General features: G+C 38.9%; 1 protein-coding gene across 4 annotated transcripts in view; it reads left to right on the top strand.

Moving 5' to 3' along the window:
• The window catches only part of MCUB (mitochondrial calcium uniporter dominant negative subunit beta), an 82,803-nt gene that overhangs the window by 57,553 nt on the left and 2,097 nt on the right, over positions 1-23,153 (top strand). For all 4 annotated transcript variants that reach the window (XM_031467780.2, XM_010981077.3, XM_064483314.1 and 1 more), the window contains 5 exons: positions 6,961-7,036; positions 7,531-7,701; positions 12,118-12,222; positions 21,247-21,407; positions 22,672-22,875. In XM_031467780.2, coding sequence (XP_031323640.2) covers positions 6,961-7,036; positions 7,531-7,701; positions 12,118-12,222; positions 21,247-21,407; positions 22,672-22,875 — 717 coding nt within the window. The remainder of the gene's footprint in view (positions 1-6,960; positions 7,037-7,530; positions 7,702-12,117; positions 12,223-21,246; positions 21,408-22,671; positions 22,876-23,153) is intronic.

Here is a 23,153-nt window from a genome sequence, read left to right as displayed (position 1 = left end):
GGGAGGGACCATTCTAGACAGAATAACATGTGTTACGCCCCTGAGACCAAAAAAACTTGTCATGTTCTGGGAACTGAGGGATGACCAGAGTAAGGTAAGCAAGGAAAAGGGGAGAGTGAGATGAGATTGAAGAGACAAACAGTGTCTAAGTCATGTAGCATCTCATCTGTCATGATAAGCTTTTATTTTGTTGAAATGTGAAGGGAATCCATCGAAGAATTTTAAGCAGAGGCTGTGGTGATGCTGTTTACATCTTAAGATCACCTTTGCTGCTTTGAGGAGGGTAGCATGGAGCAGACCAAAGGTAGAAGCAAATTGAGTTTGGAAACTGGTACAGTAGATGATGGTGGCCTGAGCCAGAGCATTAACAAAAATGCTTAGCATGCATGAGATCCTGGGTTCAATCCCCAGTACCCCCGTTAACAAAAAAAAACAAAAAAAACAAAAAAAAGGAAAATGGATAAACTGTAGGTAGAATGGATGGCTTGATGGAATTGACAGGCTCAAGATGACCCCTGGGTTTGACTTAAGCAGCCAAGGAGATGGTGGATCAGTTATTGCAGAGAAAGAAGAGGAGGAGGTTTCAGGGGGAAATCAAGAGTTTTGTTCTGGATAAACTCACTTTCAGACGTGTGTGATTATGTAAGGGGAGATGTTAGTCAAGTATTTGGATGTCCTGGTCTGGACCTCAGGAGCAGTTTGGCTGCAGAATTGAGGGGCTAGCGATAGAAGCCTGTTGGGTAGTATATTGGTTTTTTTTTTTTTTATTGAGGTATAGTTGATGTACAATATTACATGGGTTTCAGGTGTACAACACAGTGATTCACAATTTTTTAAAGGTTATAGTATCTGCTTATAGTTACTAAGAAATACTGGCTATATTCCCTATGCTGTACAATGTATCCTTACAGCTTATTTATACATTGTAGTTTGTACCTCTTAAAATAGGTTGTTACCCCTGTCTTGCCCCTCCCCCCTCATTGGTAGTGTGTTGAAGAGTGAATCGGGACCTTAAACTTACACAGCACTGTATGTCAGTTGTATCTCAGTGAAACTGGAAGGAAAAAAGTATTTAAAAAACAAAGCACGAATGGGAGTTGAGGTTGAACCAGTGTAGACAAACTTTTCAGGAGAACATATGAACAGGACAGTAACTGAAGGGATATGTGGTTAATGGAAGTTTTGCACTTCTTAAAGATGAGAATGATTAGGGCATATTTGCCTGCTGATATATTGAATGTGTAGAGTGTGAGAGGCAGTGATTAAGAGGAAGCTAAGATTTTGAGAAAGCTTTGAGGTATATAAGACGGCGAGCACCTGAGGAGGGGTTGGCCTTTGAAAAGGAAGGTCACTTGATTTCAGTAGGATGGAAGGAGGTGATGGTGAGGACAGATGGAGTTCTGTAGGTTTTATGGTGGGAAGATGAGAGAGTCGAGTTGGCCATGCAAGGTGGGTACACTGGGCAGGGCTTTGCAGGCAGAGACAGGAATAAGTGCAAAGACATGGAAGCAGGCAGCAGTGGGCCACAGTCAAGACACTGCACTACACCCCGCCAATCTGAAATAGAGGGTTGGGTGGTGGGCAGTGCTAGTGATGATAAGGTGAGGCTGGAGAAGTGGCAAGAATCAGCTCATGGAAAGTTGTCTTTGGTATTGTTTCTCATTGCAATGGAGAACAAATGGAGGTTTTTAAATCTAGAAATAGTTTGACTTTATGTGATTTTAGAAAGTTGGATCTTAACCTGGAATGGATTGGTGGGAGAGGCTAGTTCGGAAGCAGTTACAGTGATCTAGATGAGATGGTAAGGATCTGAACTAGGGCAGCAGAGGTGGAGACAGAGGGGAGAGGATGGAGTTGGGGGCTCTGTAAGAATTAGAACTAGTAGGCCTCAGTGACAGTTCACTTGTAACTAATGGTCTACCAGTTGTTTTATGGAATATTAGTTGTTTAGGATAACTCTTAGGCCTCTAGTTCGAATGACTGGTAATTAGTGGTGTGAGTCCATCAAGACAAGGACTGAAGGAGAAGATCAGGTTCCTGGAAGACCAAGACAGTTTAGCTCAGGAGGTACCTGTGGGCTGTCCCACTGAAGACATCTGGTCAGCCTGTCTGGGGGTGGTGAGCCTGGTTGCTCCAAGGATGCCCAACTGTATCTGTTATCCTTCGATTCTGAACCTTAAGATTTGCTTATTTGGGTTCAAACTCCTAATAATTTGGGGTTCTGTTAAACAATATGAAAAAAAAATGTTCCCCAAAGAAGTTTGATAATACATTATTAGGATCCTAAAACTATTACTGCTTTATGATCCAGTCTACCCTAAAGAAAAGAAAATGCAAAGATTCATGTGCAAAGATGTGTAGAATCAATTTAGTTGTAATGGTGAAAAACTAAATATGATATGCATAGAAAATAAACTGGAAGGTGTACGTCAGTGTTCACTGTGATGATTCTAGGTGATGGCACTACTGGTGACTTATCTTCTTTTTGAGAGTCTGTGATAGATTTTCTAAAATGAGCGTGCAAGGAAAAACTTTGTAAAGTAGTGTATATAATGGAAATGTCCAGCAATAGGTAAATAATAAATTCTGTTTTATCTTTATCTGTAGGATAAGTGGCTGTGGAACTATTTAAATTATTTTGTTTATGAGAAGTTTTTAATGAGTTAGGTCAATGCTTATAAAACATTAATGATCAGCTCTCAACTCTATGATTATATGAGTGTATATATCTACGAAAAGACCAGCATAAAATAAGTCAGAGGTTGAGATTGTGGATGCTTGTTTTCCCTGTTTAACAAGTTTTCCACAATGGCTCTTAATATATATATATATATTTTTTTTAAGTTTTCTGGTTTCTATAGGGCTTTTGCTTATTCTTCTACTCTCCTTGAAAAAGTTCTATTTTTTTTCTACCACTTTAAAAACTGTAGATTGAATGGTTTCCTTTAAGTGTTTGACAAACTCTTAAGTTTCTCATTATCATTGTCTTCCTTCTGAACATGACAAGGATCTTCACATGTTCTAAGAATTCACTGAGTATAACATACCAAATCTTGTTTAGCTTTTCACTCATTTTAACACACACACAAAAAAATGGTTTAAAATTTCTTACAATAAACTCTGTTACTTCTGCTCTGGACTATTTAAAGGTAATTTGGGGGAAATGGTAAAAATATGATTCTCATACAGTTATACGAATAAACATGCATTAAAGAACTTATTTTACTCTCATGATATGAAGGAACTAGGCAGATACTATATCCCAGTTAAAAGGAAAATCAAAACAGCACAAATTTATATGGAGAAAATAATTTAAACTGAATTGCAGATAGAGATAAAACATGGTGTTTGGGGTCGGGGGGGTCAATTAGATTACTACCAGATTAGACAAAGCCTATATACCTGTCAGTTACCTTCAATTTACAGACAGTTCCAGAATGGCTCCAAACCAGTGAACAGGGCTAGAAAGTGATAACTTGAAAAAGTGTGCTGTAGACGATGCACCACTTTCTATTGAATGCTTTTTCTGCCAGACCCAGAACTGGACCCTGGCCAACTCTCCACTTACTTGAGCCTTGCTGATCACATTGTTTCTCTCTTGTTTTTGGTACAGGGAGACCCATGTGTTGGTTTTGAACATGGAGCAGAGGTGCCCATTAGGTGTTCATTTACACCGTCTTAAATGGAAATTACATCTTTGTTTTATTAATATTTTTAATCTATAATGTGACAAAGCTCTAGAAGCAATCAGATCTCGTCAGTTGGCCCCAAAACGTGACTATGATACGTCTCCTTTCTACTAACACTTGACTCCCTTTTCCTTTGATGCTCAAACAGATCTCTCCTGTATTAATGTTTCCCCTCTTCTAACTATAGCCCTGCTTCCTTTTTTTTTTTTTTTAACTGTCAAACTTGTCCCCTTCTTTTTCTCACAACCCATTTCTTCCCGAACCCTCCTCTGCCTGTCAAAGAGTACAGTAGCTGGTATATCTTGAAGCTGGGCTTCCGTGTTGGTTCTGACAGCAAAGCCTGTGCTCTTCCCACTGGACGATCCTGGCCCCACAGGAAAACCTCAAGAGGAAGTGGCATTTGAGCTGGGCTTGGTGTTAGGCAGAAGTGGGTGAAGAAGGCACTTTAGTTGGTCAATGGCACTCAGCTGGTTGGGCTGGGGCCCGAGTTCCCGCTGTAAGGGAATAGTAAGTGATAGAGCTGTAGGATGGGTCGGCTCACACTGCGCATGCTGGGCTCACAGATGGTATCTTTAGGCTTCCTTAGTGCTTTGTTTTGTTTAACCTTGTAGCAGCTCCGCAAGATGGATGTTGTTACCCCCACCTAACTCCTGAGAGAACGAAGGCACAGTCCTGTGACTTATCTGTGGCCTCCTGCTATTGAATGGCTGAACTGAGTTTAGAATCCCAGTCTTTTCAACTCGGGGCTCACTATTCTCTCTACTTTATGTAAGCTGGTGAAGTCTCAAGGGTTTTAAGGGTGTGGAGTGATTAGAATTGTATTTAGGAAAAATACGTGATAAAAGGAAAGCCTAGGTCATCTTTTGACCTGATACCAAGTATCATTTGAAGGCAGTAACCCTTGTCCCAGGTCTAAAATTCGGAATTCAAAATGATTCTATGCAGAAATTTAGAAATAGTGTCCTGAAGGCCATGAGGGTCTGCTAGAACCCAGCTGCTCAAAAGTGGTCCTTACACCTGTAACTTCAGTGTAACCCTGGGGCTTATTAAAAATGCAGATTCTCACACCTCTTCCTTTGACTTATTAGATCAAAAATCTCTGGGTGTGGAGTCCAGGAATCTGTGGGGTTTTTTTTTAATTCTTATTTTCATAAAAGGGTAGTTGATTTACAATGTTAGTTTCAGGTGTACAGCAAAAGAAATCTGTTTTACCAAGCCCTGTCTGTCCAGTGGACAGTATTGTCATTTCCCGGTGACTCTTAGGTGCAGGAGCGTGAGGAGCTCTGGTATTTCTCTCCGGCCACTCTGCCCTCTTTCAACATGTCCTAGTTGTCAAGTGGTTGCCTCTAAAATGATTTCCTCAATAGTAGTGCAGAGACTTCATCAGCACATTAAACAATACGTACTTTATGATCAGGAATTACCATCATTGGTACCTAGGAACTTGACTTATATAAACTGTCTTTAGCAGATTCAAGCATAAAATGTAACTCACATGTAAAGGTCGTAATACATAGGGAAAAGTCTGGAAGGATACACACCGTTCAGGAAAAACTACTCCTGACACTTATTAAGGAATTTAAGGTAGGCTTTTTTCAAGGGCGCTGCTACAGTGGGAGTTTGCAGTAGGGGAGAGAGATTGGGCTCACCTCTGAAGACAACAGAACAGTGGGGATTTATATCCAAGAGCAGTAGTTAGGGTGGGTATCAGTGGATGGGAAATGACTAAGGATGGGGTGATTCTTTGCCAAGCTGACCTAGCAGGATTCTTGTTGAAGGCAGGCTGGGATGATCAGATAATACCTGGGGAATGGCGGAGGGTAAGGAACTTGATCAGATATTGAGGATGGGGGATTCTAGCTAAACCAATGTGACCACATTCTTGCTAAAACTGGGCTCCTGGAGGGCATGCACAGGGACGGGGTTTAGTCAGGCTCAGAGGAGCCCGACTAAAGTTTGGTCAAGGAGAGTCACCACTACGGTGATTATCTCTGGGAAAGTTGTGCGATTGTGGAGAAGAAAAGGGAGGGGCTTTAACTGTTACCCTCTACATGTTTAAATTATACTTTTATACACGGAGAACAATTTATATCATTACATTTTTTTAAAGTATTTTGGTAGAGAATCAGTTCTGATGTATTTTCACGTGGATACGTTTTTCTCAGTTTCACTAAAAGTAATACACAGCGCTGTAAGAGCCCTCATCCGCACCTGGAACGCCTGCGTGTTTTCACTCATTGAGAGTTGCATCATCTATTTTAAGAAATAATGAGCTTTTTTTCCTTCTCATTTTAGTAATGAGTTATATTTTTAGAAATAAAATTCAAATGACCAACTTTATATTGATGTCACAGGCGATATTTTGTTGAAACCAGTTGCCTCTATTGTGTTTAATACCAGAAATACACATTTGAATGATGAGCTTGTTTTGATTTTGAGCATACTGGAACATCATATGAGAATCAGTGTCTTTGTTTTATTTTTCATATCAGTGAACACATTTGTAACTACTGATTTATTATTTTAATAGGGCACCCTTACATAAATGAAAGCTTGAAAAATACAATTTATAAAAGAATTTTTCATTGCATAATTACTGGCAAACTTACTGTTAATAAACTTTTTGCAAGGTGAGACGTGAAAAAAATGGATCAATGTGAAACAGCTACCGTGTTGTGAGTGTGGTAGGAATTCCTCTGGGACAAGTTCTTTCTGAGTTCTGAATGCCTCTGAACCGGTTCTTCAGTTCCCTTTCTCTCTACCACCACAGTCTCTTCACACAGTATCTCACCGTGGTGTCATTTGGTCTTCCTTACACACCAAGATCATTGTAAACACAAACACCACTACAAACCCTAAAAATAACGTTCCATGGTAAGGCAGCCATTCACGTGTTCTAGACCCAGCGGCGCTGCCGGGTGGAGCTCTCTGTGATGATGGACGATTCTGTTCCTGTGCTGTCCAGTGTGGTAGCTACTAGGCACGGAGCTGTTGAGCGCTTGAAATGTGGCAAAGGTGACCGTGAGAAACGGAATTTTTCATGTTACTTAATTTTAATTTAACTTTAAATGGCCACACGTGGCTCGTGGCTACCATACGGGGCAACACCGAAGGGTTTAGTGAGCGTCTCTAAGGGCTCACCTGGGAGTGCGTGGGACGCTGAAGTTTTCGTCCTCATACAACATTAAAAGAAGCTTCCGGTAAAGACATTTATTTCATTCAGCCTCCCTACTTTTTCTGAAAGAAAAAAATAATCTTTTTTTTCTTACAGATTTTGTGTGTGAAACTGTGTGGAAATCTGAAATACTATCAATCAAATCTGTATAGTACAGTGGTGCCACCTGATGGTAAGCTTTCTTATCACTTTGATTCCTCGGCTATTTCTGTTCTTCCAAATAAAGTGAGAGGGGTATTTCGTGCAAAAGAGACTTTTCTTGCATTGTTCTTCCCACACCCTGCCCTCAGAGTTCAGTTCCTTCCTTTTCTGCTCCCATAAGATCTCCAGTGTCTTTTGGCAAACTCCTACCCCAAAGATCAAAGGAGTTACAGATGAATTAGAAGCAGTTTCTACCATCCATCCATTTTAACCTGGGAAGACTCTAAGCAGATAATTAAAATATTAAAGTGTAGTATGTGGTTAATAAAATGTTATAGTATGGTGGGGAATATGTGAACTAGTATAATGAAGGCACTAAATAGGAGCAATGTAAATTATTACAGGATTTCAAAGGGTTATAAATTCCATATTTAGGCATTCCTTCTAGAATCTATATTGTAAAATTTTTTTAAGTAAGTTTTATCCATTACTCTATTATCATCGTTTTTTTTTTTTTTCTAACAGAAATCACAGTTAATTATAGACATGGTCTTCCCTTGATAACACTTACTTTGCCATCCAGAAAAGAGCGCTGTCAGTTTGTAGTGAAACCAATGTTATCAACAGTTGGTTCATTTCTTCAGGACCTACAAAATGAAGACAAAGGTATCAAAACTGCTGCCATCTTCACAGCAGGTATATATATTTTTTTTCAATTTTGCCCTTTTTTCTTCTTCTGAAACTTTGTTTTGATTCTTTACTTTTCTCAAAAGTTGATTTTTAATTCACTGTATGATAAATGGTTGGCCTTCAGAGTCCTTCATTTTTCTACATCAGTAATGTAACAAAAAAAATAAATAAATAAGGGGTAGGGGATAGCTCAAGTGGTAAAGTGAATGCTTAGCATGCACAAGGTCCTGGGTTCAATCCCCAGTACCTCCTCTAAAAATAAATAGATAAATAATTCTAATTACCTCCCCCACCCCCTCCCCAAAAAAGTTGTCAAAAAGAATTAACTCTATTGAATAAAAAATAAATGGAATAAGTTTAATGCATGTTTTAGTTACTTATTTCATAAACTTAGCCCCAAAATTTTCCTCTGAGAAAATTTTAATGACACAGTCATTAGCATCTAGTTTTCAGCAAAATTTGGATAATTAGAAAATGAAAAATGAGTTCAGTGATTAGATAGCCAGTGAATAAAATACACAAATAGTTTATTAATCTTTGTTATAAAGTGATTATGGTCTAGTGTGGTTTTTGACAGAATTAGTTCTCAGGAAGAATATGTATATAGTTTTAATACTAACAGAGGTGGTTAATCACATAGACATTTAAAATTTAGGATATATTTAGGATATAGAGAAGGATATATTTAGGATAAAGGGAAGGGATAAATTGGGAGTTTCAGATTTGCAGATAGTAACTACTACGTATAAAATAGATAAACAACAAGTTTATACTGTATAGCACAGGGAACTATATTCAATATCTTATAGTAACCTATAATGAAAAATAAAAGGAACGTATGTATATGAATGACTGAAACATTATACTGTACACCAGAAATTGACACATTGTAAACTGACTACACTTAAATTTTAAAAAATTTAAAAAACAAAAAAATAAATAAGTACAATAAAATTTAGGATATTGTTTTTGTCCTTGTGGTCTGAGGACATAAAAGCAGGTCCTGTTGCCCCTAAGACAGAATAAAGAATTCTTTACCCCAGCCCAGCATCCAGAGGCTACAAACACAGATAAATAAGTTTGCACTCTTCATTGGAGTATTACATGCTTAGAATAAACTTATTTAAAAGTTAATGATTACTATTACAGTTCTGAAAAGGAAATAAAACATTCTTCTTCCCTGTCCAAGTGCAGGACCAATTAAGGAATAGATACAGAAGTTAGAAAACTCAACAGATATTTATTGAACACCTAACAAATGTTGACTTGAAATAAATGGACTGCTGGGTATTTCTCCAGCAAAGATGGGTTTATTCCAGATCAGTGGAGAATTGTATTCAGGATCTGCAACCATAGCACGTGTGAAGATCGCAGGGCAAGGGAAGGAGACCGCTTTTATATAGGGGAAGGCAGTTGGGAGGACGGTAGGTAGCATGCTGGGGAAGAGGAGCCCTCCTCCTTCTATTGGGCTTTGCTATCCTCCCGGGCTGTGAGGGCGCCCCCTCTGGCCTCCTGACTGTGTTTAATCGAGTTTGTGTGTAATCTTTTACATTAACACATGCTGGGCACTGTTCTGGATACTAGAAGTAGAACAAAGCACAGTAAAGTTACAAGCTCCATAAGAGCAGGAGTTTTTATGTTTAAGAGGAGAAAGAAACAAGGGAAAGAAATGACATATATACTATGTTAGATGATAAGTGTCGCAGAGAAGAATAAAGCAGAGCAGTAGGGGAGGGCTGCATGGGAGTGTGTGTGTTGGAGGGAGATGCTCACTAAGGTCGCATCTGAATACAGACCTGGGAGAGATGAGAAAAGAGGTGAGTGGGAGAAGAGCTCTCCAGGCAGAGGCCCTGAGGTGGGAGCAAGTAGGAAGGGAGGGACATCAGGGAAAGCCCTAGGTTTTGTAAAGTAGGTTATTGTAAGGATTCTGGATTTAACTGGAAGGGATGTTTCTTCCTGGTAAAACCCTGATCAGAGAATAAAGTTTTAGTTTATGAAATAAAAAATACATTTTATATCAAGACAAGGAAAATTTGAACATTAAAAAATTTGTCTGCCCTTTGGCCTCCTCTGTCCCCACTGTGCATTGTGTATCTGCCTTATTCACCCAACAAACCTCTCCCAGCGGCAGGAAAACCTGCTCGGCCATAAGAGCATCAACAAGACAGCTCCCTAAAAGATCTTGTAATGAGGCGTAGATCTGAATTCTGTAGACGTCATGTAATGTACAGCCCTCTGTCTCAAACTTAGCTAACTGTGCCTTGGCTTCTAACAGGCTAATTAGTTCTCAGAGCTTCCTGAGATGCTCTTCCTGGGTTATAATCCTCAAATCTGGCTCAAGTAAAATTTTCCTTTTCTTTCTAAGATCGACTGATTAATTTTTTGGCAATAAGTTGTATGGCCATGATGTCCTAAAACTTCATCCATGACGTCAGGAACACTGGACGTCCCCTGGACCTTCCCTACAGGGCAGGGCCTGCCTTCCTCAACTTCTGAGAGCAGGCGGATGCACACCCAGAATCAGAAGGGCACTGAAGCACAGTGCTTGCCTGGAGAATGCGCTCACCGCCTGTTGGTTAAGTGAATGAAATCAGAGAGGTTAAAAATTGACGTGTACCCTGTTTATTTCTAATAAATAATTTGAGTAGCTTAGAAACATAAAACACAAAGGAAAACACTAGAAATCTTAGAGAAAAGGGGCTCTTCAGACTGAGTGAAAACACTTTATTGGAGTTTATATCAGTATCTGCCCAAGAATAGGTGAAAAATTCATCACTATCATTAGCTCTTGAAAAGTGTTTCATATCAATCTCTTGCTGTTCCCATACAGTGTGAAGGATAATGTAGTACTTCAACTGACAAATCATACTCAGGTGATTTCTTTTCATAGTACTATTTTAAGGAGCAGATTTGAAGTCATTTAAATGTAAATTTTTAAATGACACTTGCAAAGTCAGATAAAAACGATTGGTGTTTTGCTGATTGTCTTAAAAAGAGGCTCTGTGGGTGGAATTTGCCTGCATGTAATTGGGGCTTGAAAAGAGTGTTCTAAGCTTATCACAGTTTTGCCCATAGTGTGGGCTGAATTATTTGGCAGTTCCTGGGAAGATGATCTCACCCCAGCTGATGAACGGGAACCCAAACAGCGAAATTCTAGGAACAGACCCAGGTGCAGACTTGACTTGCTGCCTTTTGGAACAAAAGAACTGCCAAGCGCCAGACAGGAGGCCGGCAACCAGGTTCTTCCTGACTTTACTAGCAGTGTGCCTGCTGTCATGCATATTAATGTAGCTGAAACAGCTCTGGTTACATGTAGCCAAGCTTGTGCCAGGCCAGGCGAAAATACCCACCCTGGGCTTTATATCACATAGTTGTATAGTATACATAGTGTGTGTATATGTAGTCTGTTCTGAAAGAACAATTATGGAGAAACCCCTACCAATGCCAGTTTGTTGCTTATTCAGTGAGTTTGCTTTCTTAACACCTGGGTTATATTAAAGCTCAAAAATACAGCAACAAAAACTAGGCTATATCAGAAGCTGTGCAAAGTGCACACTGACTTTGAAATTTTCCTAGTTTTTTTTTTTCCTGAAATGTTCCTAAGGTATTTGTAATTATTAGTAGAATCTCTCCTACCTCTCTCCACCTCCATAAAATACAGCACACAAAGGCATATTCACTCCGTAGGTTTAATTATGTTCGTTACTATCCCAGCCACCTACCCCCCTCACAGTTTTGCCTTTTTATCTTTCCTGAGCTGGAAAAGGAGGGAGCCCTGTGTGGTGGTGGTTTGTGGTGCTGTTTGGCTTCCAGGTTTTAGCTAACACACATCAGTCACCTCTGGTAATTAAAAATAAGAGAAAGGTAGGTTTTTAAAAATGTTACTCCTGCCTGTATGCCTTCACATACCAATCAGACATGGACTCTGGCTAAGCAGGGGGATGTCAGCAGGCTCTCTGGTTGGAACTGACAGAAGGGTCTGGTACTCAGAAGAGGGCAGGAGCTGAAGGAGGAGTGGAGTAAAGAGGTTAGCCTGGGATGGCCTGATGGGCTTTGCTGCTGACCCCCTCCCACCACCAGCTGCCACCTCCACTGCTCTGGCCTTGCTGTGAAGAGTTCCCACCTCCCCGGAATTTGTGCATAACTGTCTGCAGTTAGGGTCTCGCCAGAGGCATCAGTCTGGATCCCAGCCCAGCTGACAGAGTGGGAGAGAGAGCACATGCCTGTTCTCCTTGGTCTAGTGTCGTGAGCAGTGGAGCAACAAGGAAAGATGCCTCCCAGTGGGAGCAGTATTGGGGACCCCCTCCCAAAGGCCAGTGTCCACTACTGTACTGTAAAGACCTGGATTAGCAAGTACGTTTCTATACGCTGGGAAAAGGTTCTTACTGTTCTAAAACAAGGACATATTTTTTTCATTTTCAGATGGCAGTGAAATTGCAGCTTCAACCTTGATGGAAGTTTTGCTAATGAATGATTTTAAACTTGTCATTAATAAAATAACATATGATGTGCAGTGCCCCAAGAAAGGTAAGAGACGCAGCAACTATCTTAATACCTCCCTTTAGCTAAACCTGGGCCTTTTTCAGGCAGCCAGCTTATCTTGAGAATCTTTTTAGCTAGCCAAATGACCAAGAGGGCTGTGAAGAACCAGAGGTTAAACTTTTCCGGCAAGGGTGTAAATAATCAGTAGAAGTTGTCTATCAGGGATTTTTTTTTTTTTTAATCTTTAGGGTTTTTTTTTAATTTCTTGTTGAGGGGGTAGGGAATTAGGTTTGTTTGTTTATTTTCAGAGGAGGTGCTGGGGCTTGAAGCCAGGACCTCATGCATGCTAAGCATGCACTCTCCCACTTGAGCTATGCCCTCCCCTCATCAGGGATTTTAGTCTCGTGTATCCTTTTTAGACAAATTTTAAGACTTCATTTTAGCATCTTGAATGCTTAATCTGACATTACTGGGTTAAGAAGAAGTGGACCTGAAAATCATGAACTCAAGTGTGTACTCTCGTATGGCTGTTAACTCTTTTGTTTCTTTTTTCTTCTTTTTTTTTAAGTAGACTGCTTTCAGGGCAGTTTTAGGTTCACAGCAAGACTGAGCAGAGTACAGAGTTCCCATACGCCTGCCGCTCTCCCAAAGCCTCCCCCACTGTCAAGCACCGGGGTGGAACATTTGCTATAATCCATGACCCTACATTGACAGATCATCATCACTCAAAGTCCACAGTTTACATTAGGTTTCGCTCTTGGTGTCGTACTTTTTATGGGTTTTGATAAACATATAATGACATATTGTTACCATTGTAGTTTCATAAAGAGTACTTCCACGGCCCCAAAATCCTCTCTGCTCTGCTGCCTCATTCCTACCTACCCCTAACCTCTCCCAGTCCGTGGCTTGTTTTCTTATTTGGTTGGCATTATCTTTTGCAGAGCAGAGGTTTTTAATTTTAATGAAGTCTAGCTTATCAATTATTTCTTTCATGGATTGTGCTTTTGGTGTTGTATCTAAAAAGTCATCGCCATGTCTAAAGTCATTTCTCCTATGCTATCTTTTTTTTTTTTTTTACCATTTTTTTATTGAGTTATAGTCATTTTACAATGTTGTGTCAAATTCCAGTGTAGAGCACAATTTTTCAGTTATACATGAACATACATATATTCATTGTCACATTCTCTTTTGCTGTGAGCTACCGCAAGATCTTGTATATATTTCCCTGTGCTATACAGTATAATCTTGTTTATCTATTCTACATTTTGAAATCCCAGTCTGTCCCTTCCCACCCCCCGCCCCCTTGGCAACCACAAGTCTGTATTCTATGTCTATGAGTCTGTTTCTGTTTTGTGTTTACTCCTGTTATAAACAGTTTTATAGTTTTGCATTTTACATTTAAGTCGATCCATTTTGAGTTAATTTTTGTGAAGGGTGTAAAGTCTGAGTCTAGATTCCTGTTTTTGCATTTGAATGTTCAGTTCTTCCAACACCATTTGTTGAAAAGACTGTCTTTGCTGCACTATATGCCTTTGCTCTGTCAACTGTATTTATATGGATCTATTTCTGGGCTCTCTCTTCTGTTCCATTGATCTGTCTGTTCTTTACCACACTGTCTTGACACTGTAGCTTTATAGTAAGCATTGAAGTTGAGTGGTGTCAGTCTTCTGACTTCACTCTTCAATACTGAGTTAGCTATTCTGAGTCTTTTGATTGTCCATATAAACTTTAGACTCAGTTTGTTGACATCCACAAAGTATTGCCGGGATCTTGATTGAGATTGTGTTGAATCTATAGATAAAGTTGGGAAGAAAAGATGTCTTGACAATATTGAGTCTTTTTATCCATGAACAAGGAAAGCTCTATTTAGTTCTTTGATATCTTTTATTAGAGTTTTGTAGTTTTCCTCATAGAGATTGTGTACATATTTTGTTAGATTTATGCCTAAGTGTTTAAATTTTTTAGGTGCTAATGTAAATAGTAATGTGTTTTTAATTTCAAATTCCATTTGTTCATAGCTGGTATACAATAAAGCTATTAACTTTTATATATTAACCTTGTATCTTGCAACCTTGCTATAATTGCTTATTAGTTCCGAGAGTTGGTTGGTTTTTTTTTTTTTTTTTTTTGGTCATTTCTTTCTGATTTTCTATATAGATGATTATGTCATCTGCGAGCAAAGACAATTTTATTTCTTCCTTCACAATATATTATCTTTTATTTCCTTTTCTTACTGCATTAGCTAGGACTTGCAGCATGGTTTTGAAGAGTGGTGAGAGGATGCTCCTTTCCCTTTTCATGGTCTTAGCAGGAAAGCTTCAAGTTTCTTATTAAATATTATGTTAGATGTTTTTACCAAGTTGAGGAAGTTCCTCTATTCCTGGTTTGCTGATGGTTTTCATCATTTGTGGGTACTGGACTTCATCAAATGTTTTTATGCATCTATTGATAAGATCATATGATTCTTCTTCTCTAGCCTGTTGATGTGATGGATGGCATTAACTGATTTTCAAATGTTGAGCCAGCCATCCTGTGTAAATCCTACTTGGTCATGATGTATAATTCTTTTTATACATTATTGGGTTCAGTTTGCTAATATTTTGTTAAGGATTTTTGTATTCATACTCGAGAGATAGTGGTCTGTAATTTTTTTTTTCTTGTAATGTTTTTCTCTGGCGTTGGTGTTCGGGTAATTCTTTTCTCATGAGTGACTTAGGAAATATTTCCTCTGCTTCTAATATTCTGGAAGAGACTGTGGAGAATTGGTATAATTTCTTCCTTAAATTTTGAGTAGGATTCACCAGTGAACCCATCTGGGCCTGGTGGTTTCCATTTTAGAAGGTTATTAATTATTGATTCAATTTTTAAAATAGATATAAGCCTATTCAGATTGTTTTTTCTTGCATGTGTTTTGACAAAGTGTACCTTTCAAAGAATTGGTCCATTTAATCTAGGTCATCAAATTTGCAGGCATAGAGTTATTCATAGTATTCCTTTAATGTCCGTGGGGTCTGTCTTTCATTTCATATTAGTAATTTATCTTTTTTTTCTTAGTAAGCCTGGCTAGGAATTAATCAATTCCATTGATTTCTGTTCTAATTTTTATTATTTCTTTTTGTCTGTTTACTTGGAATTTAATTTGCTTTTCTTTTTCCAGTTTCCTAAGGTGGAAAGTCAGATTTTTGATTTTAGATGTTTCTTCTTTTCTAATGTATGCATTCAATGCTATAAATTTCTCTTCAAATGCTGTCTTTGTTGCATCCCACAAATTTTGATAAGTTATGTTTTCATTTTCATTTAATTCAAAATAGTGTTTAATTAATCTTGATTTCTTCCTTGAACCATGTGTTATTTAGAGGTGTATTGTTTAATCTCTGCAAATACTTTGGATTTTCCAGCTATCTTTTGTTATTTCCACTTTTAATTTTGTTGTGGTCTGAGAGCATACATTGTATGATTTCTGTTCTTTGGCATTTATTTGGGTGGGCCTTATGGCCTAAATGAGGTCTATCCTGGTGAATATTCCATGTGAGCTTGAGAAGAATGTGTGTCCTGCTGTTCTTGGATTGAGCTGTCTATAGACATCAGTTCTACCCAGTTGATTGATGGTACTGTTGAGTTCAGCTATGTCCTTACTGATTTTTTTTGCTGGCTGAATCTCTCCGATAGAGAGGTTTTGAAGCTTCCAGCTTTACTGGATTCATTTCTTTCTCTCTACAGTTGCCTTTTATATTTTGACACTTGTTGTTAGATTATATATTGCTTAATATATGCCTAACTGACAAGATTAGATTCCTTTAGAATCTATTAAGGTAGGCTCTGGTAAAATCATTTCTCTCTCTCTTTTTTTTCCTTTTTCAGTTTTATTATGTACAATTACTACAGTATGACTGCACATACACATTATATTGCATGTAAATACATGTATACAGTATACATTTGTAAGTTTACATATATGTACTAATTATTGTTTCTAAGAACAGATTAGATCTTTATAAAATCGTTTCTCTTGAGGGCAGCCTTGTTAAGAACGAAATGCTCTGGTGTATTTAAAAATGGTAGTTTTCTCCTCCCTGTACTAGAAGGACAGGGTATTTTTCTCTCATCTTTGTTAGGAGAACCTGGTAGAACTCTTGGGGGTAAAACTCCCAAAAGAATGGGCATGTGCCCCTAAAGCTGTGTCCCACTGGATTTTTTAACTCAGAGTTGTCCACACCAAACCTCCAGTAGCTTGTCAGTTACAGTTCACTGGTTCTGTGAAGGTTTCTGCTCAAGGGTTCCTGCTCTGGTAAGATGTAATTCTCTGTACATCAGTCTCTTCAGTTTTGTGTGCAGCCATTTGCCCTGTGACCTTGGTTTTCTCACGTATCTAAGAAGAGTATTGATTTTCAGTTTGTTCAGCTTTTTACCTGTTGTTAGGATGGAGTGATGACTTCCAAGCTCCTTATATGTCAGACCAGAAACCAGAAGTCTTTTCTTTTTTAGAGAGAGTTTTCCTTTTCGTCTCAAGCTATCATTTCACCGGTTGCAATATACTTTTGGAAAGTTCTCAGCCATCATTACTTCAGGTGTCTCTTCTGTTCCTCTCTCTTCTCCATCTGGTATTCCCATTAGGCATTTTATACCTTTTGTAACTGTTGTATAGTTCTTGGATGTTCAGTTTCTTTTTTCCTTTCTCTTTGCCTTCCAGTTTGGCAGATTTCTATAGACGTATCCTTAAACTCACTGATTCTTTCCTCCCCTGTGTGTTGTTTACTGATGAGCCCATCAAATGAGCCCATCAAAGGCATTCTTCATTTCTATTACAATGTTTTTGGTTTCTGGCAATTCTTCTTGATTCTTTTCTAGAATTTCCATCTCTCTGTTTACATTACTCATCTGTTCATCCATATTATCTACTTTTTCCATCACAGCCTTTACCGTGTTAATCATATTTGTCTTAATTTTTTGGTCTGAATTCTAAAATCTCTGCCATGTCAGATTCTGGTTCTGATGCTTGCTTTGTCTGGTCAGACTGTTTTTTCTTGCCTTTTACCTGCCTTGTCATTTTTTGTTGAAAGGTGGACATGATGTATTAAAAATAGAAACTGAAGCAAGTAGATCTTCATTGTGAGGTTTTATGTGTATCTGGCCAGGAGTCTGGCTGTTTACTGTGTGCTGTAGCTGTAGGTATCAGAGGCTTCAGTTTCTTCTAATGTCCCTGTTTTTCTCTTCCCTGCTGTGTTTGAGTTTCCCTAGAAATCCTTTCTTAAATAGTGTCTGTGTCTTGCACAGAACTGGAGCCCTATGGATGTGGTGTTAAGGTATTAGGGAGGAAAAGCATTCTGTAATCTTATGGTTAAATCTCATGGCTTTTATTGGGCCAGGATTCCTATAATTTAACCTTCAGAAAAGCTTCTTAGCCTTATTCTCCCTCCCCTATATGAGCCGGGAAGGCTAGAGGGGTCTGAAGTTGGCTAATTGTCCTTCCTCCAGGCCAAATTAAGCTCTGGTAAAGTACAGTTGGCCCTTGAACATAGGTTTGAACTGCATGGGTCCACTTAACATGCTGATTTTTTTTTTCAATAAACACTGCAGCACTACATGATCCACGGTTGGTTGAGTTGTTGGAACCGTGGATAGAGGGCCAACTAGAAGGTTATATGTGGATTTTCAAGTGTGTGGTGGGTTGGTGCCCATAACACCCACATTGTTCAGGGGTCAACTGGCATTTCCTTGGTATGGATTAAGTAATGCTCAGGGCTATTTAAAAATGGTTATATTCCTCCTCTCTCTGCTGGAAACAGGGAGGTATTTTTCTGATTCTCTGACCTTCACTGTGAGAACCAGATGGGATTCCTGGAGGTAAAACTCATGAATGTGTGGGAGTTTTTATTTCTCAAGCTAGTCAGCACTGAGCCTTCAACAATTCATCAATTATAGTTTAAGTGTTCCTGCCAGGATTGGCTCCAGAGGTTTCTCCTCCCAGTAAGCTGTGATCATAGACTACTGGGGGTGAGAGGAAGTAATACTTGAGTCTATGCCTTAATAAATAGATGATGAGATCAATAAATCAGTAAATAAGGGAAGGTCCATGTGTATAGTTAGAAAGCCAAGTACTGACTGGTACATATGGGAGGGCTGCTATAGTTGAAAAAAATCATTATTTGGCAGCCAAATTCAGGCAGGAGTCATCAATACCAGGAGTTGGGATTGCTGGATCATACAGTAGTCCAATTTCTAGTTTTTTGAGGAACCTCCATACTGTTTTCTATAGTGGCTGCACTGATTTACATTCCTATGAATAGTGTAAAAGGTTTCCCTTTTCTCTACATCCTTGCCAACATTTGTTATTTGTAAACTTTTTAATGACAGCCAGTCTGACAGGTGTGAGGTGATAAGTCATTGTTTTGATTTGCATTTCTCTAATAGTGATGTTGAGCATCTTTTCATGTGTCTGATAGCCATCTGTATGTCTTCTTTGGAGAAATATCTGTTTAGATCTGCCAATTTTTTGATTGTTTTTTTTTTTTTTTAATGTTGAGTTGTATAAGCTGTTTGTATATTTTGGATATTAACTACTTGTTGGTCACATTCCTTGTATATATCTGGAAAAAAATGAAAACACTAATTTGAAAAGATATATGCACCCTAATGTTCATAGCACTGTTTATGGTAGTCAAGATATGGAGGCAACCCAAGTGTCCATCAACAGATGATTGGCTTAAGAAAATATAAGATACACACATACACAGTGGAATACTACTCAGCCATAAAAAAGAATGAATCTGCTATTTGCAGCAACATGGATGGACCTGGAGATTATGCTTAGACAGAGAAAGACAAATACTGTATGATATTATTTATATGTGGAATCTAAAAAAATAAAACAAATGAATGTATATAGCAGAATAGAAAACAGATATAGAAAACAAACCAGTGGTTACCAGTGGGGAGAAAGAAGGTAGGAGGGGCAAGATAGGCATAGGGGGTTAAGAGATACAAACTTCGGTTTATAAAATAATAACAAGGCTGTATTATACAGCATAGGAAACTATAGCCATTATTTTGTAATAACTTTTAATGGAGTATATGTTAAAATACTGAATCAATATGCTATACATCTGAAACTAATATAATACTGTAAATCAATATAATTCAATTTAAAAAAAATATGGAAATGCTAACAGAAAAATGGGAGTCAATTACAAGGACATAGGAGCCAGCTTAAGGGGGCTCCTACTAACCATATCTGGTACAGTTTGAACACCATCAGCTCCCATGTCCTTGTGACCTGCCCCCGTTTTTATTTTGAGCATTTTCTTTCTGGTATAACTAGATGGGCCAGAGTGACCTTGTACTCCAGCATTGATATCAGCCACTTCTCTGAAGATCCTTGGAAGAAAAATATTTTTAAAAATTTTAATTGTATGTTTGAACATTTTATGGAATTGTCAAAGACAGACATAGAGAAATTAAAATAAATCCATCTCAACAATTATGAATATTCTTCTATTCTTGATTCTTTTTTAAAATCAGGACAGTATTTAAACCCAAAGAGAGAAGGATGGAAGAAGTTGAGAAATATGAAAATGAATACCCATGTTAAAATAGAAATTTCATATCCAGTGAGTTCCCAGCACTCTGGAAGGTCTTCCACTTCCTGTTCTCTGGGCTTAGCTTTTGAGGGAGCAAGTGGAAATAAAACATTTTCAGGGCATCTCATTGTTCTACTTGACCTTCCTCTTCCAGATAAGCGCCAGTTAACTAATCTAAATGGCCTAGTCACATTAAGCAACTTCCATTCTCACTTTTTGTGGATTTTTCCACGTCCCTGACTCTGCTTAAGCCCCTGATGGCCTCTGTCCCTCCCTTAAAATGCCCAGCCACCTCTGCACAAATAGAAGTTGAGTTCATGCTGAATCCTCTTCCCTTGTGCAGCAGTTGCTGAATAAAGTCTACCCTTACCACTTTGACCAGTGTCTGGCTTATGCTCCACAGCCTTAGAATCCTGCCCCATCTATACCTTTTTTCTGTGTGTGCACCTTTTAAATATCAATACAGTTTTTATCAAAACAAAAAGGCTCTAACTGTTCTGCAAATCTCAAAAGCCTGGAAGGAAACTTCTCGTTTTTACCTCTTTGTGTCAGTTTTAGCCTAGAACGTAGAAGGGATTGAAGGTCATAATGAAGTCTTGAAGAAGCGGGTGGAGACGGAAGGAAGAGTAACTTCAGGACCGCTGACACAGGCTGGAAAACCACTGGGCTAACACTGACTCTGGGATCATAAACCCCCGTGTCTGCCATTGTGTGCTGCTGCCTGGGGGAAGGACCCTCTTTCCTTCCTCTCACCTTGTCCCCCCACCCCAAGTTCTCTTACAGTGGTGGGGGACAGTTATAACCCCTGGAAAGGTGTCAGTACAGCCCAATTTTATGTGGATTTATAGATCCACGGAGGTGGAAGGATGAAAGAAACCTGTAGTCAAAAGAACTCAACTCTTGTGTTAAAAACTCAGAAACTGACTCTGGTCCATGTGAACCTCCTTCCAGATCTACACCTTGCTGAAAAGAACTTACACTTGAATTGCTTTTCCAACGGGTGTGATACTTTCATTTACCTGTTTGGACACCAGCTTCCCTCCCCAGTGGACCTTAAAATGACTTTTGGATAGATAGCTGGGGTGAAGGGGGAGGGATCTTAGGTTAAGTCAGGTATAAAAGTGAACCTGTAAACTAATGTGTTACCAACTAAGGTTGTAAGGTTGGATTCTGGCAGATGGATACTCCCTTTTCCTGTATTACTTTTTCTTTTAAAGAAACAGTACTAGTTATATTATAAAAGAGAACAGACAAAAACATGAATTTTAAACCTATTGTCTGGTTATTTGTTATTCCAGAGAGATGAATATAGTCACCTGAGACAGGAATAAAGGCCAACACCAAATGTGTCCCCCCCACCCTGCCCCACCCCAGGAGTTGGGCACACCCAGGCATCCAGCCGTGGAGATTCAGATGTGGTTCCCTGGACTTACAAACCCTGGAGGAAAAAAATGTGGCCACTGCCTTATGTTTCCCCTGTGTCTTTTCTCAGAAAAGCTGAGTCGTGAGCAAACTACTGAGATGGAAAACATGAAATCCTTGGTTCACAGACTGTTCACAGCCTTGCATTTAGAAGAGTTTCAGAAAAAGAGAGAGCACCATCTACTGGAGAAAATCGACTACCTGAAGGGACAGCTGCAGCCCCTCGAACAGGTTTGGAAGCGTCGCAGTTGAGTCTGCTTGCAAATAACACCCAATGTTTGAGCATGCGCCACGTGAGCATTTTTCTGAATGCTTTAATTATGCTCATGTTCTCCTTTAGTCCTCACAGTGAGCCTGGGAGCTTGGTATTGTTACCTTCCTCATTCAGAGGATGGTAGCTCAGCGTGAACTTGAGCCCTGGAGGTCTGAGTCCTGGCTGCCACCTTTGCCTCCTCTCCACAGATCGGCCATTGTGTCCCTGACCTGAGGGGAGGGTGAGCTGGGATGCACCAGCTGGAGCACCCACAGTCCCACTCTGCCCAATAGAATCACAAATGGAAAGTTAGCAGTGGCTTCCTAAGCTCTGAAGTTAATCAGTGGTGGAGGAAGGAAAAAAAGTGTTTTGATTTAAGGGAGAAAATGCATTTTTGAAAACTGATCCCATTGTGACTTTTCAAAATGGATAGGTATATGTATCTTTGTGTACAAACAGAAGGTTTCTGGAGAAAAGAAAGTTTTGATGTGATTACCTCTAAGGGTACTTAGGGAACACCAGAGAGAGGGGCCTTTCTATTTGGATTGTGAGCCCACATTTTAATTTTTTCTTTACTTTTTAGAAAGTTGGTGATATATTTACTTGCATTAAAGTTTAAAAAATCTAAAAAGGTGGCCAATGGAGTTTTCCTCCTACAGTCCTCCCAGTACCATATCCCTACAACTATGAATTGCTTCAGATTTTCTTCATCTATGTACAAACAAAAACAAATTATTGTTTTGTTCCCTAAAGGTACCTGCTATTATACACTATTCTCACCTTTTTTCACTAACAGTATATCCTGGAAAGATCTCCATTATAGCTGTATGATAGCTTGATGGAAAAATGTATATCCTTCTATACTATTTCAATTTTTTCCATGAGCAATTATTACCTTTATAATTTAAACAATGGTTTATCAATGAACTATTTTGGCAATGTGATCACTCATTAATGTATATGTTTTATAAATTCTTGTTTTTTTCAGACCTATTTAATGCACTTTTGTTCCTTTTCTTTTTTTAAAAAAAATTTTATTACATTTTTTTGGAGTTTTTTTGGGGGGTGGAGTAATTAGATTTATTTACTTACTTATTTAAATGGAGGTACTGGGGATTGAACCTAGGACTTCGTGCATGCTAAACACACACTCTACCACTGAGCTATACCCTCCCCTCTTTTTCTTGCTTTTTTCCCTTAAGTCAGTGCACTGTAAACTGAACAGTCATTTTTCCCCCTCAGATGAAAGCCAAAATAGAAGATCGTTCAGAAGCCAAAACCAGTGGACTCCTGTGGGCTGGGTTAGCAGTGCTGTCCGTCCAGGGCGGGGCAATGGCCTGGCTCACCTGGTGGGTGTACTCCTGGGATATCATGGAACCAGTCACCTACTTCATCACATTTGCAAATTCTATGGTCTTCTTTGCATACTTTATAGTCACTCGACAGGTGAGTAGTTTTGTTAAGGAAATGGTAAGTTATAACATCTTCTGTAAATAATTCCTGATCCAAGTCAAGTAATGAGCATTAAAACCTTTTTACTTACTGAATTACTGCTGTCTGGGGTTTTATCAGCTGTTAAATTTCGTTGTTTCCCAGAGCATGGAGATTTTTATATATAGCACAGAGAAACTATACTTAACCTCTGTGGAGAAGTACATAGTACAAGTTACCAAATTCCTCCATTGAGATAAACCCATCAAACTTACATACCCTGTGCGTAAATA

This window comes from Camelus dromedarius, chromosome 1 (assembly GCF_036321535.1).
Source record: "Camelus dromedarius isolate mCamDro1 chromosome 1, mCamDro1.pat, whole genome shotgun sequence".
NCBI classification, from domain to species: Eukaryota; Metazoa; Chordata; class Mammalia; order Artiodactyla; family Camelidae; genus Camelus; species Camelus dromedarius.
Note: the sequence above shows the minus strand (reverse complement) of the source record. Positions and strands in the feature narration are given on the sequence as shown.